Source organism: Podarcis liolepis (genome assembly GCF_965112155.1).
Source record: "Podarcis liolepis genome assembly, chromosome: 16".
NCBI classification, from domain to species: domain Eukaryota; kingdom Metazoa; phylum Chordata; class Lepidosauria; order Squamata; family Lacertidae; genus Podarcis; species Podarcis liolepis.
The window spans coordinates 35,224,938-35,239,730 of NC_139567.1; the positions used below are offsets into that span (position 1 = coordinate 35,224,938).

Here is a 14,793-nt window from a genome sequence, read left to right on the forward strand (position 1 = left end):
TAGTGCAGTACTGGGTTCAGATTCCCCCTCAAGGTGCTCTCTGTCCCTCCCCTGAACTTGCTTCACAGGGCTGTTGTGAGCGTAGGAAATCTGTGTGAGCTTCAGGGAGAAACCAGGGGTTAAGACATATTGGGACTGTAGTAGATAAGATTCATGACTCTAACCCGGCCTCTTTTCCCTCTCCACCTATTCCCATCCAGCTTGCCCGCTACACCAAAGAAGGGTATCTTCACTTGGGTGCTCTTGGGACCACGACACTCCTGCCTGATACCCGCTGCTTGGTGGATAATATGAAAAACCGATTCCCACAACTCCTGGACTGTGAAAAGGTCAAGAGCAGTCTCCATAAGCGCTGGAGTTTCATACAGGTTTGTGACTTCCATCATTTCTCAGAGAGTGTCACAGGGCATCATGTTGAGGTGATGGTTCCATCAGCATGCCTGATGAAACAACCTCCCTTCTCCTCCCCTGTGTGCTGTTTTGAGGGTTCTTCTGAACCCCGTAAAGCCAGTTTGGGGTGTGGGGGACATGGGGGCATACAGGGGCAGCCAGTGAGATGCCTTGGGTTGGCTCCCACTAAGCACAAGAATTTAGTGGAATCTGGTTCATACTTCAACAGACATCTAGGTATATTTTCATACCAAGCATTCCTGCTCAAGATACATTAGACATGAGCCCTAACAACAAAGAGTTGCAGCATGGAGTGCTCCCAGCCTGGGTGCCAGCCAGCTAAGTGGAAGAAATTTCTTTGCTTGTCCTCCAGTTGGGATTCTGAGACCACTGAACGTGCCCTCTGGGTCTCCCAATGGGGGTGGTAATTGGTAGGTAGGTAAATGACCCCTGGATGGTTGAGTCCAGTCAAAGGTGACTGTGGGGTGTGGCGCTCATCTCGCTTCAGGCCGAGGGAGCTGGCATTTGTCCACAGACAGCTTTCCGGGTCATGTGGCAAGCAGGACTAAACCGCTTCTGGTGCAACGGGACAATGTGATGAGTGCCAGAGTGCACAGAAATGCCATTTACCTTCCCGCCACAGCGGTACCTATTTATCTACTTGTACTGGTGTGCTTTCGAACAGCTAGGTTGGCAGGAGCTGGGGCAGAGCAACAGGAGCTCACACTGTCATGGGGATTCAAATCGCCAACCTTCCAATTAGCAAGCCCAAGAGGCTCATTGGTTTAGACCACAGCGCCACCTGCGTCACATATGGGGTGTGTGTTTTAAGTTAGACTGATGGCTAACGGACATCCTTTCCCGTTCTGCCCTATATTTGTTACATGCAGCTCTGTTTCTGTTCTGCTGCAGTTCATCTCCTGTAAAAAAACTACATTATTCATCTCATGGTGAAATAACATGACACAGATATTTAAGGTTAGGTTGATGTAATCCATCATGTGTTGTTTGCAAACTGAACGCAACAACAAACAGTGTGTACCAATCATATGCATTGGATTGCTTACTGTTCCAGAAATAGGATAAGTCAACACTTACAATTCAAATCTCTGTTTATTTGTAGTTGTTGTTGGGATTCTCCAATATCCCTACTGATGGTTCCATACATTGATTTCTTTCCCCTTTCTTTTTCAGAACGGTGCAATTCTAAACAAAGGGACAGGCCGCTGTTTGGAAGTTGAGAATAAAGGCATGTCAGGTATGGATCTTATTCTTCGAAGCTGCACAGGACAAAGGTGGACAATTAAGAATTTCATCAAGTAGAATGCCCTTTCTCCGTTGCTCAACAACTGATGGAATTCAGATCTTTCACAAGGGTAGACATCCTTCCATCTCCTCTGCTCTGTTCACAATATCAGGGAAAACTCTTAAGGGAAGAGAATATTTTCTTTCTTTTTCAAAAAAATAATTATTTATTGAACTTTGATTATCTCTCTGCTGACTTCAACCAGCTGGAAGAAAACATTCTAGGTCTGCAGTTGTCATTACGTGAGCACTCAACTGGCATTTCTGCTGAAGAACTGTAATAAATGCTTTAAACATTTTCCAGAGCAATATTACTTTCTCCAAATGGGCCCGCAGAAGATGCAGGAGAATCAAAGAAGGAGGTATTCGCAAGTGATGATATATCAACTGTGAAGGCCACAGTTGCTGTAGGATCCCTAGAAATATTCCTTCAATCCTACTTCAAGTTGGTTTTGAGACACTTTGGGGAGAATCCTGGACTACTAAAGGCACATTTCATAAGCTTCTTGCAGAACCTTTTCCTCCATACTAAGCACAACTTGCTGTTGTTGTTTTTGTGAAGCCTGATGTATGTGTGAGGGGGACATCCTGAATGCCAACCATGCACTACTGCAATCAGCAGAACTTACAAAAAGGCCCTTTTTGGCATTGGCACTTCATCCTTCACCCAGTCATTAAGAGAAGTGTGCTATTTTGCACGAACATGCCAAGAGGGATGGGAAGGAATAATTTCATGACAAATCCCCACCCAAAGCAACAATGATTAATTGGGTGTTTGAGTGGTTTTTAAATGTGCAATAATCAGATTAACTTTGCTTCTCCTAGTTTAATTTTGTGCAATTGTGCTTTAGAGACCAGAAATGTTCTGCTATGCCATGTCTGTGGCTCTGGAGGGCAATCTTCTTCCTTAACCAGGAGCTAGTGATAAAGGACTTTAGCAACAGATTTACATCTGGGGGTGTAAGAAAAGGAAGGATTTGAGGACACACACCCCTTAAAAAAAGAGGGATTAGGTCACTGATGGTTAGAGAACATTTTCTCCATTTCCTAAGCCATCTAATATAGCTGATGGTCAGTAAATTCAGATTAGACCACATGCTGGGAACATTTGGACCTCCAGATGCTACTGAACAACAACTACCATCTCTGGCCATTCTTGCTAGGGCTGGTGGGAGTTGCAGCTGAGCAACATCTGGAAGACCAAAGGTTCCCATTGCTGGGTTAGACTAAAGAAGAAGAGTTTTGGATTTGATATCCCACTTTATCACTACCCTAAGAAGTCTTAAAGCGGCTAACAATCTCCTTTCCCTTCCTCCCCCACAACAAACACTCTGTGAGGTGAGTGGGGCTGAGAGACTTCAGAGAAGTGTGACTAGCCCAAGGTCACCCAGCAGCTGCATGTGGAGGAGCGGGGAAGCGAACCCGGTTCACCAGATTAAGAGCTCTTAACCACTATACCACGCTGGCTGTAAGAAACTACTTCTTATCATTGTGTGGGGACAGGGCAGTTGTGGCCCTCCAAATGTTTCTAGAATACACACCCATCATTCCTGACCATTGACCATGCTGATTGGGGTATGGGGTCACCACAAAACCTGGTCATCCTACATAAGTGACACACAGTATAATTAACTTCTGGAAGCTGCTGCCAGACAATACAGTGAAGTAGAATTTCTGACATGGACTGCCTTACATCCGGAATTTCCTGGACATTAAAGTGATTTCCGCCCAGATGCTGTTTACGAGGACCGAATACTGGCTATGTCCGGGAAATTCTGGACATATGGCAAACCTAAGTGAAGACCACCAACTTACATAGCTTTGGAAGGGAATTATGTAACCTCAAGAATCAATGACCAGTTGCTGGGGGGCATCAGTAGAATTTCAGATGTTTGTGAACGGACCGTTCAATGTGAAAGTCCAGTTGCTTTCCAGATGCATCCAGTTGACCACTGGGAAGATAGAACTTTCATCTGGAAGCAAGGCTGCTTTTATCTTCAGATGTCTGCACATTCATTTGGTTTCCAAATCCCTGTGTGCGCATTTTATTTTAAAAGAGCTGTTTGGCAATTTTATTTTAAAAGACCAGGCCTGTTTGTTTGTCCAAAAGTCGCAATATCAAAAGAACATAAACAGTCAGTGGAAGGGAAATTGTAAGAATATCCCCCTCCTTCCAAAGTTTGGTCAGCCATAAAGCCTGCCAGGAGGTATTTGGCCAGTCACTCTCTTTCGGCCTAACTCTGGCTGCATTCACACAAAACACAGTAACTTTTCCCTGTTACTTTCTGTAGCATATTTGAGTTTGCGCGCAGTGTATAAGTCACTTTTGGAACGCTAGTGGAACATAGTGGAAGTTTACATCTGCAAACCAGAAAACCATGAATGAAATGACAAAATTTGGGGTGGTATACTAGCATACAGTTCTTCCCTGCCGTTTTCGTGGGGGGCTCATGGGAGAACCGAAGCATGCACATGCGGAAAGGGTGAGGGAGTGGAAATATTGTCCAATGATGTTCATTTCTGCAGCTCACAAAACAGGCTGATGTGTGCAAAATTTAGCACACCGTGTCAGTGTATTGCTCAGAAAGCAATAGTTCTGTAACACAGCAGGTACTGCAGTATGAAAGGAGCATGAGAAAATGGGAAAGAAGCACTGGCATTGTATCAGGAAAGCTAAAGCAACATTCCCTGTGTCTGAATGCATCCTGACTCTTCCAACTGTTTCCCTAAACTGTGACATTTTGAAAGAAAACCAAGCACAGCCAGAGCCTAGCATTTCTGCCCCCAGTGGCATTTGCTAGAGCTCCAGCAGCTTTGAAAATAAATAAATTCCCAACTGGCTCTAAAAGTTTTGGCCTCATTTTGGTTGGCTTCATGACCGTGTTGCGTGATGATGAGTGAGGAGAGTATGTCTGCTTCCTGCTCTGCTGTGAAGGAGGAAAAACAATAGCAGCTGGCAGCCACGAGATGTCACTGTCACCCACTCCATGAAAAAATTCAGCTGGCAGGTTGTTCCACAACACCTCCCTTCATGCAGTCCCCCCCCCAATTTCTCCTTAAATGGTTTGCAGAAACTACAACTTTGTCCTAGGGGTACCACCATGTATGACTGCACTTCCTAGTTAGGATAAATTGATATTGGGGATTTTTATTTATTTTTTCTTAAAAGAGGGAAATGTTTGATTCAGCACCAGATGTTCTGATTCAGAGCCGAAGAACTATTTTAGGTGTGCTACCCAAGAATGAAGAACAGACTCTCCTGCTGTGTTGCAAATGTCTGTTGACAGTCACTTCAGGCTCACAGCTGAGAGACACAGAACCAAAGTTCCCAGTCCTTTGGATCTCTTCTTTCCATGAAATTTGAATTGAATTTTCTGGTGGGAGGGTCTATCCTGTGCTGGTGATGGGGACTGGTCCTGTGTGGGTGATGCTCTGGAAGCAGCATTCCTAAAGGAAACCTGCTTGTGGAGCGTCACCCACACCCTTCAGGATTGACCCATCTGTGGAACAACTGTTAAGCATATGGGCCCATCCTGTGTGGTAAAAGCATCAGGCCAGCAGGAAGTTGGGGCTTCCTTCACCTGGAAGACGAAGCCAGTAATGACAGGTTGGTCTTGGCCTTTTTGCAGTTTTTCCCCCTGCCCCGCTGGGCCTGCCTCTCCTTTCTGCCTGATGACCTGCCTGATGATGATGATGATGATTTATACCCTGCCCATCTGGCTGGTTTCCCTAGCCACTCTGGGCTAACAGAATATTAAAAACAGGATAAAACATCAAACATTACAAACTTCCCTAAACAGGGCTGCCTTCAGATGTCTTCTAAATGTCAGATAGTTGTTTATTTCCTTGACATCTGATGGGAGGGTGTTCCACAGGGTGGGCACAACCACCAAGAAGGCCCTCTACCTGGTTCCCTGTAAGCTCACTTCTCGCAGGGAGGGAACCGCCAGAAGGCTGGACCTTGGTGTCCAGGCTGAACGATGGGGGTAAACTGGGCTGAGGCCGTTTAGGGCTTTAAAGGCCAGCACCAACACTTTGCTCAGAAACATACTAGGAGCCAATGTATGTCTTTCAGGACTGGTGTTGTCTATGGATCTATGGCTGGCTGCCATCTATGGATTCACCTGGGCCATCCAACCCAACTTACAGTGATCCGTGGCTGTCTGAACCAACTCGTCCAATGCCCCAATCCCTCCAGATAGCCCTGATTTGCCTCAGGAATGTGCCAAATCCAGTGCACAGCCCTAATCATCTAGTTGTCCTCAGCCTTCTCTGCCTTTCCCTGAAATATTCCTTTTCACAGACACACATATCATCTCTCTCCTCTTGCATAGCTTGAGACTTTTTTAATTGAGAGAAAAGGCAAACAAGAGTTGGCAAGAGAAAATTCACTGGAATGTTGGAAGATCAAGAAAGTGCTTCTTCATGCGGTCCATGGTTAAACCATGGACCTCACTCCCATAGGAGGCAGGGATGGCCACCAACTTGGGTGCATTTAAAAAGAGAGTGGACAGATTCAGGGAGGAGAAGGCTCTATATGGCTTATGTTCTCCCTCCACTGTCGGAGGGAGAAATTTCCAGTTGCTGGGAATCACAGGTAGGGAGCATCAAGATCCTGTTTGTGGGCTTCCCACCAGTATCTGGCTGGCCACCATGAGAACAGGATGATGGATTAGATGGGCCACTGGCCTGACCCAGCAGCCCTCATCTTACAATTATGTCTGCAGCCCTTTCTGGAATATTTCATGCAAACACATGGAGATTCCTAACATCATTTGGTCAGTTTAAGAGATAATCCTGGACTATTTACTAGCAACCTGCAAGGCAGTGGTAAACGCTAATGCTTGGACTTTTTTTCTGCCCTAGACATGTTGAAAGGTTCTGCCCTTTGCAGAGCTGTGAGCCCTAAAATTAACTACTTTGCCATTTTCACATTGTCACATTGTCACATTTCCAACCTGTCAGGCCTTCTGTATCCCTCTGGCAGCTCAGTGATATTTTAATTCCATTCTCCAATTCCTACTTTTAGATTTCATTGCTCCGGCGGGTGGCGGGGGGGATGACACTAATCCTTTCACTTGAGATGTAAGAAAAAGAATGTGGGCGGAAGATATTGCCCAATTGCAAAGCCCCCAAAGCGCAGGCAAGGGAAGCTTCTGTGAGCCCTGTTTGGAAGTGGTGGATGCCAGGTAGCTGAAGGGCATCATGTCAATTCCCTGCAATGCCTTCAAGCTTTATTTAATTTTTAAAAAACAGTTGAACTGCCTGGTGCTCTCCAGAGAATAGATTTGGAATATATATATATATATATATATATATGCAGGTTTTGGTGTCTTCGGGTGTCTTCCCGTGTAAGAGTTGGGGTGTCTAGGCGACGTTTCGACGAGGTCTCACTCGTCATCTTCAGGCTGGTGCTTTCGGCTTCTTGTTACTGGAACAGAGCTCTGTTCCAGTAACAAGAAGCCGAAAGCACCAGCCTGAAGATGACGAGTGAGACCTCGTCGAAACGTCGCCTAGACACCCCAACTCTTACACAGGAAGACACCCGAAGACACCAAAACCTGCATTCCTGTACCCGTGAAAATCTACGAAAGCATATATATATATATATATATATATATATATATATATATATATATATGGGCAACCATGAGAGACATCAGCAGTGGGCCCTGCCAGTGGCATAGCGTGGTTTGCCAGTGTCCAGGGCACTCACACAAACACCAGGAGAACAGGGTGTAGAGCAGGCATAGGCAAACTCGGCCCTCCAGATGTTTCGGGACTACAGTTTCCATCTTCCCTGACCACTTGTCCTATTACCTAGGGAGTTGTAGTCCCAAAACATCTGGAGGGCCGAGTTTGCCTATGCCTGGTGTAGAGGGTGAATGGAACCCACAATGGCAGCCCAGCCCTCACAGACGACATGAACCCTCCATATCGGAGCCAAGCAGGGCCATGCTATACCACCTGCCCGCCCATGTAGTGGGGAGCTCGGCTGACATGGCCCTTGGATCATCCGAGTTTTGCAAAGCAGCTCAGGTCTGGCAGGGTGGTGTGAAAATTACGCAACAGCAACACATCCTTCAATCCCAGCCTCACTAAGCAAGGACAAGGCTGGGATCGAAGGATGCATAGTTGTTGCATCCTTCTCATGCCACCCTGCCAGTCCTGAGCTACTTTGTGAGTCTGAGATCTGATGTGAAAGATTTACCAGGTGATTCATTCAGATCAGATCCCAGCCTTGCAAAGTGACACAGGGCTGGCAGGTTGATGTAAGGAGCAAAAGGCGCAGTGCCCCCCAGAAAAATGTGCCGAGGGCCATCACCCTGGCAACACCCCCCCAAGCTACTCCCTTAGGTCCTGCCATCCATGGGGCCCTGCCATCCATGGAACCCATAAGTGGTCAAGTGCCCAGTCCCACATTGCATCCCCGCAGGCAGGGACTTTCTCACATCAATTGCTTTTGGAGCCTTTTTGCTGAAATGTTCTTTCAAAGCTACTAGGATAATTGTCCATTGCTGAGATGTGCTCTCTGCGTGCTCGTGCATTAAGCTAAACATTTCTTACTTCAAGAGAAAGCAAGGCTGTAGGCATGATTTATTTCAGAAGAGTTCAGTTTGTGTCACGTTGCGCTAAGTTGTGCTAAGCAATAACAGATTAGGCCTAGCTGCTATTCCAAAAACATTCAGCAACATTTAGCCCAATTCAGTAAACACCCAGGATAGGGATGAGGGAGAAATTTGATTCAACTTGCATCTAAAGCCGAATCATCCAGATTTGCACTTTCCGCAGCATTACGAAAACTGAAACACAGCCGTCCTTTGAAATTTGCACTTCTCCAAATTTTGTGATGTAGTTCACCAACCAAACAATCTTTACAAAAATGCATGTATTGGTGGGATCTGTGCATTAGAAATAAAGATACTAGTAAAAATAACATGCAAAAATGCTTTTTATTGGGAGAAGCTGCTTGCAAAAAGTGCATACAAAAAATGTGTTTATTAGGAAGAACTTACACCAAAATGCTGAAAGATTTTCATGATTTTCTTTCTTTCTTTCTCTCAAATTGTTACAGAAATATGGAAAACACAATTTAAGCTGGGGGGGGGAATGAAAAACAGAAAGAACTGAAATTGGCAGATACTTCCATCCCTACTCAGGAGTAAACACTTAACACTAAGATAGATGCTTGAAACTCAATAGAACCCTAAAATTAGTCCCTCAGTTGGTACCTGCTTAGAGACTTAGGTAGTTAAGTGGTATATAAATTGTTTAAATATATTTAATAAATGGAAGCAATGTGGTCCAACTCCTTGCCAATACATGTAAACTGCTTCTACAGTTGATAGATCCAGCCACTGTTGAGAAACCTCTAGCAAATGAGAGGAGAGTACCATATTCTCAGACTTTTCCAAGTTGAGCAATTGGAAAGTCCTGCCTAATATTTAGCCAGATCCCCTTTACTGTCAGTTTGGTTGTATGTTCTGACCTTTAAAACACATGAAAATGGCTCATTTATTAGCTATTCTTTGATATCACCAATCCATTTGTAGTCTCTAAGGGATGTGTTGTTGTTCAGTCGTTTAGTCGTGTCCGACTCTTCGTGACCCCATGGACCAGAGCACGCCAGGCGCTTCTGTCTTCCACTGCCTCCCGCAGTTTGGTCAAACTCATGCTGGTAGCTTCGAGAACACTATCCAACCATCTCGTCCTCTGTTGTCCCCTTCTCCTTGTGTCCTCCCAACATCAGGGTCTTTTCCAGGGAGTCTTCTCTTCTCATGAGGTGGCCAAAGTATTGGAGCCTCAGCTTCGGGATCTGTCCTTCCAGTGAGCACTCAGGGCTGATTTCCTTCAGAATGGATAGGTTTGATCTTCTTGCAGTCCATGGGACTCTCAAGAATCTCCTCCAGCACCATAATTCAAAAGCATGAATTCTTCGGCGAGGGATAAGTTCCTCAACTGTCATGAAGAGTTTACCAATAATATTATCATCTTATAAAGCTTGTAGGAGCAAATTTTGCCCACAAGATCCAAAAATCCAAAAGGCCTTGGAATGGTTGTAAAAACCAGGAAAACCTCTTGGTGGGAGGCATTCCATAGGTGGGGCACAACTACCAGAGCAGCCACCTATGGTAGCCATCCCTTTGCCACCCCACCTGTTTTCCTTTGTACTTGGATCCAGTCAATGGGGGGAGCATTGCTTGTCAGCGTCCTTCGTCCTTCTCCGCAGCCTCAGTATTGCCCTTGTAAACCCCAGCAGGGAGGAGGAGGATGTTGGGGACCAAACTAGAATTAGTTGGCTCTGCCTCTCACTGACTCTGCTTCCACTTCTGGGCTCCTGTCCTTTTTCCATACCAGCACGCATGAGTACCAGACACTACTGTACATTAGGGCCAGGGGGACATGGAGGAGGGCCTCTCAATCATCAGTACTCCAAGCTGAACATGCCCAAGGCTTTCAACTTTTTCTTCATAGGACTTGGTCTCCATGGCTTGTTTCCAGGTGGTCCTCCATGAGTGGTTATGTTTTGACTGCTTTTCCTGGATTGGTGTGTATTTATTGGCATGCACAAAAGTCATGGTGCATCTCTTCTCCACCCTCCATCTCAAAGGTATAACTTTTATGGTCCCCAAAGGCAAAAATATGTGGCGGTGATAGCAGTGGCTGTCCACAGTTTAAAGTAAATGTCTGAGCTGTTGCTGGAGATGGAAAGGCACCCAGCTCCCATCATCCCTGGCAATTGGCTATGCTGATGGGAGTTGGAAGTACCCACCACAACAATCAGGCAATGACTTATCCAGCTTTCACCTGTGAGCAGAAAATGGCATGGCTGAGGTAAACAGCCCTGAAATGTTGGAACTCAAAAGATTTTGCTTTGTTTTGTTGTACTATGGTTGGGCAAGACTCACCTTGCATAAAGATGCCCTTAGTTGACCTGTTTGCTATATGCAAGTTGTCTGCATGGCCACTTTTCATTTTAGAAAAAAGAAGAGTGACTTTGATGATGCTCTAAAGGTCTTTGTGACTGATGTTTCCATAAAATGGCTCTTCCTGTCCCCACTTCCCTGTGTTAAAGCAAATGGATCAAATGGGTGATAGATCTGATAATGATCAATCAGATTTATTTCCCCTTAAAATAGGAATATAGTCTTTTTTTAAAAAAAGTTCCCTTTCTTTCCCATGTTCTCCTGGATTTTTCAAACTGGTGGTGAGTGTATACAGAAACTGTGGATGCCTTCTGTATTGCTACAAATAAATTTTAGCAAACTGATGAGTGTTGTCTTCTCTCATTCATACAATGTGAATCCTGGTTGTCAAGTTTTTTTCTGCCTGTCCAGTTATGCACTGCTAATATTGTATCTTTGCACCTGGATCCCAAGTTACACAACTAGAACAGGAGTCATGTTCAAAAGTCACACCCAGGAGAATCAACAGGGTCCAATGTATAAACCCCAACCTGGTTTATACATTGGGGTTACCAAGACAATTTTATTTTGTTTCCTTTGGAGTTTTGCTTTTCTACTTAAAGGAGCCATCTTATGCAGCAACTGATGCGTATTTAACAACTTATGTTTTAACTCCTGAAGCTGATTGTTAAGTTGTCCTGATTTTTACTCTTGTGCCAATAAATAAGTCACAAATACTTCTGCTCTGTTCTTTAAGAGATTATGTTTACCTTATCTGCATTACAAATGTGGGTGAAATTGAATAGGTCTGAAAATAGCTATCTGGTGCCCAGCATTTCAGTCTTTGTAGCCTCCTTTCCAAGATATCTCTAAGGAATTTATTGCATGCTTTTCAGAGTTCAGTTTTGGGCTATAAGTCAAAAGGAATGCCCTTCTCTTGTTGACCTCAGCCTTGGTGCATAAATACATTCAGTGCTTTTTTGTCAGCAACTGAAATAAATATTAAAATGTAGGCAGTGTGTTGGTCTCAACTGAATTTATCTTCCCCCAGCCATGAATCAGAAGTTTTAGAATTTTCATTGAATAAACGAAAAACTCAAATACAGAAGACGCATCAAATAGCAGTTTCCAAAACATCATTACTGTATCTAGCAATGAAAAACCACCAAGGCAGTCTTCATGGCAAAACAGGAAAATTAATGGAACCACAGGATGAAAGCAAATATTATTTTAGGATTTGACTATTTCCCCACAATTTGCACCCAACGTGGGGAAATAACAGTTGCTTCTGCTTGGAACATCATTTCCTGAAGGTAAGTTAACGGCACTAATTCTTGACATAGTATTTCAACAATAATTCTTCTATTATTGTTTTTTCTAAGTATTTTGCCCTGAAGATACACGTTCCAGCAAGCAAGGAGTAGGCGGAAGAATGTACCCAAGAGCTCAATATAATTGAACATGGTTCAATGAAATAATGCACATTATGCAGAAATTAACAAATTACAGTGTATAATCTATCACATTTCTATCGATATGTATGATAAACACTGATGATGCAAAGTGTATAAATGGGAAAAGACAGGAGGGGTTTCAGTCCCACACTGACCATTCACTGTCTCATTCTGCCCTCTGGTGGTTAACTGCTACTTTTAATGGGTTTATTGCTTTTGAACAGGTGAGTCTGGATCCTGATAGCATGTACTCCCCTGATAGCATAGAAACCACCCAGGTCTCCAGTATCTGGAGACATAATCTGCATGTATCCAGTATCTGGAGACTTTGATGTATCACAGTATTTTAATATTCTTTTGGAAGCCGCCCAGAGTGGCTGGGGAAGCCCAGCCAGATGGGCGGGGTATAAATAATAAATTATTATTATTGATGTTGTTGTTGTTGTTGGGGCTGACTCTTAGGGGCCAAGACAGTCTTGGCCCCCTCAATCTATTTTTTGAGGGGACAGTGCCCCCTCAAATTTCAGAGCGCATTCCCTGACTCCTTGCAATGCCATGTAATGTCACAGCGGGCCCCCTCAATCTTCTGGAGAAGCTGGCGCCTCTGTCTGGAGATGTTGGGGTTTAAGGTGGAGTCTTTTATATGCAAGTTGTATGGCCTACATTCTCTCTCTCTCTCTCTCTCTCTCTCTCTCTCTCTCTCACACACACACACACACACACACACACACACACACACTGGTACCTTAGTTTACGAACTTAATCCATTCCGGAAGTCCATTCTTAAACCAAAGTGTTCTTAAACCAAGGCGTGCTTTTGCATATTCCATTTCCAAGGCAAAGTTCACAAACCCAAACACCTACTTCCGGGCTTGCAGCGTTCTTAATCCAAGTTGTTCATAAACTAAGCTGTTCTTAAACCAAGGTACCACTGTACATACTCTCACTATTCTGAATAAAGGGCTAACTTAGAAATAAAGGCAAGTGCCTATTATTATTTTTATCAGTTAGACTTCTTAGTCACTTGTTAGCCAATGGTCTCCAAGTGGCTTAGAAATGCAAATAAATATAAAAGTAGAGTGGCAATGGCAATACCAGGGCCACACTCATACTTTATATTTAAAACAATATTGAGTTTAAAGCTCGGGGGGGGGGATAAGGGTCTCCTAGCAACTCTCAGCACCCTGAACAAACTACGCTTCCCAGAATTCTTTGTGGGAAGCCATGATGACTTAAAGTGGTACAATACTGCTTAGGGTGCACAGTCTATGTTGACTGCATTGGTGCTCCAGAAGACCACTCTTTTCCAGGCTTCCTCAACCTTGGCCCTCCAGATGTTTTTGGCCTACAACTCCCCTGATCCCTAGCTAGCAGGAGCAGTGGTCAGGGATGATGGGAATTGTAGTCTCAAAACATCTGGAGGGACAAGGTTGAGGAAGCCTGCTCTTTTCCATCAGGGGACTGAACATGCATGAGAAGTTGTGGACCTTTCCCAGATTTGTTTCCATTAGCCAATAGATTGTATTTCATTCTTGAACCCCTTTGCGGTGTCTCATGGTGGGCACCACACTTTTCTCTCTTTCTCTGGATCTACCTAGTCATGTTCACTTAGTGACTTCTGCCTGCACCACCAATGGGGGGGGGGGGTAGACAGGACTACCGCGGAGTTATTCCATCAGTATGCTTGCTTTCTGAAGTTGTTAGTAAGTTTGACTTCTGCACTATCTTTTCCCTGCCCTGTTCTCTATTCCACCAGGTCTCTGGTTTGGTGGCCACTGCAGCAATGTGACCATTACTGCCACAGAATCATAGGTATGGGCTGAGGCGTTTTCTCTGCTCCTCCCGTGTCATGCCTAGCTCTGACCAGGTGCCAGACATAAATGAACCAGATTGCCCACAGGTTGAGGACCTTGAGAACAGGCAGGGTCCCCTCAATCCAATGCTGAAGATCTCCTTGAAGAGCCTTTCAGGTAGATCTCTGATGAAGAACCCCAAGAACTGTCAGTGGAGATGTGAGAGCTCCCTCCCAGTCCTTGAGAGTGCTAGGTCTGGGTGAAAGAGCTACAGCACAGAATGTGTCTACAGATCCAGAGTCATTGGTCTGCTTGGGCCTACCCATGAGTAAGTGATCCCTGCCAGCAGCTCTGGTTAGGGCAACCTTGCAATTCCAAAACATAGACACTCTTTTACCCTAGCAAGCCTGAATGTATTACCCTTGGCCGTCCTTGAGGGACGATTCCAACAGAATCTACACACAAACCGCTCATGTCCCTGTGGAGATGTCAGCACCAGATCAGTGGCACATGCCCCCCTGGCATGCACTCTTTACAAAGACCTGAGGGAAGAGATTATCACCCCTCTTTTATTGTCCATTCTGGGTTGCCCAACCACTGCCACAGTCTCTTTTCTCCTGGCAGATCAAGAGGAGCAGATGACAGCAAAGGCTGCAAGATTTTTAGCTGTGGCAATCAGAATAAGGTCCACTATTTGATTGCTGATTCAGGCCCCTAAATGGTGTTTCATATAATTGACTTTTTATTTTGTTCTGTGTATATCACAATGTCCTTTTGTTGCCATGGCCTATGGCTGACACAAATAAAGTTTCATTCATTCATTCATTCATTCTGGTTAGGGTTGTTTTTAGGAGGCTCGCTCCTGAGCCTCCCAGTTGCTGGAAACAACACAGCTCTTTGGTTCTAGTTCCCCTGCCTTGATGTATTGTACTTTGTCTGAACTTC

At 44.7% G+C, this 14,793-nt stretch overlaps 2 protein-coding genes across 2 annotated transcripts in view; both read left to right on the plus strand.

The window, feature by feature from the left end:
- GALNT17 (polypeptide N-acetylgalactosaminyltransferase 17) overlaps window positions 1-4,543 on the plus strand; it is a 109,265-nt gene extending 104,722 nt beyond the window's left edge. Inside the window, exons 10-11 of the mRNA XM_083479636.1 lie at window positions 201-368; window positions 1,585-4,543. Of these exons, the coding sequence (XP_083335762.1) occupies window positions 201-368; window positions 1,585-1,713 (297 nt within the window). The 3' untranslated portion in view covers window positions 1,714-4,543. The remainder of the gene's footprint in view (window positions 1-200; window positions 369-1,584) is intronic.
- GTF2IRD1 (GTF2I repeat domain containing 1) overlaps window positions 1-14,793 on the plus strand; it is a 1,520,245-nt gene that overhangs the window by 1,331,164 nt on the left and 174,288 nt on the right. The window lies entirely within an intron of this gene.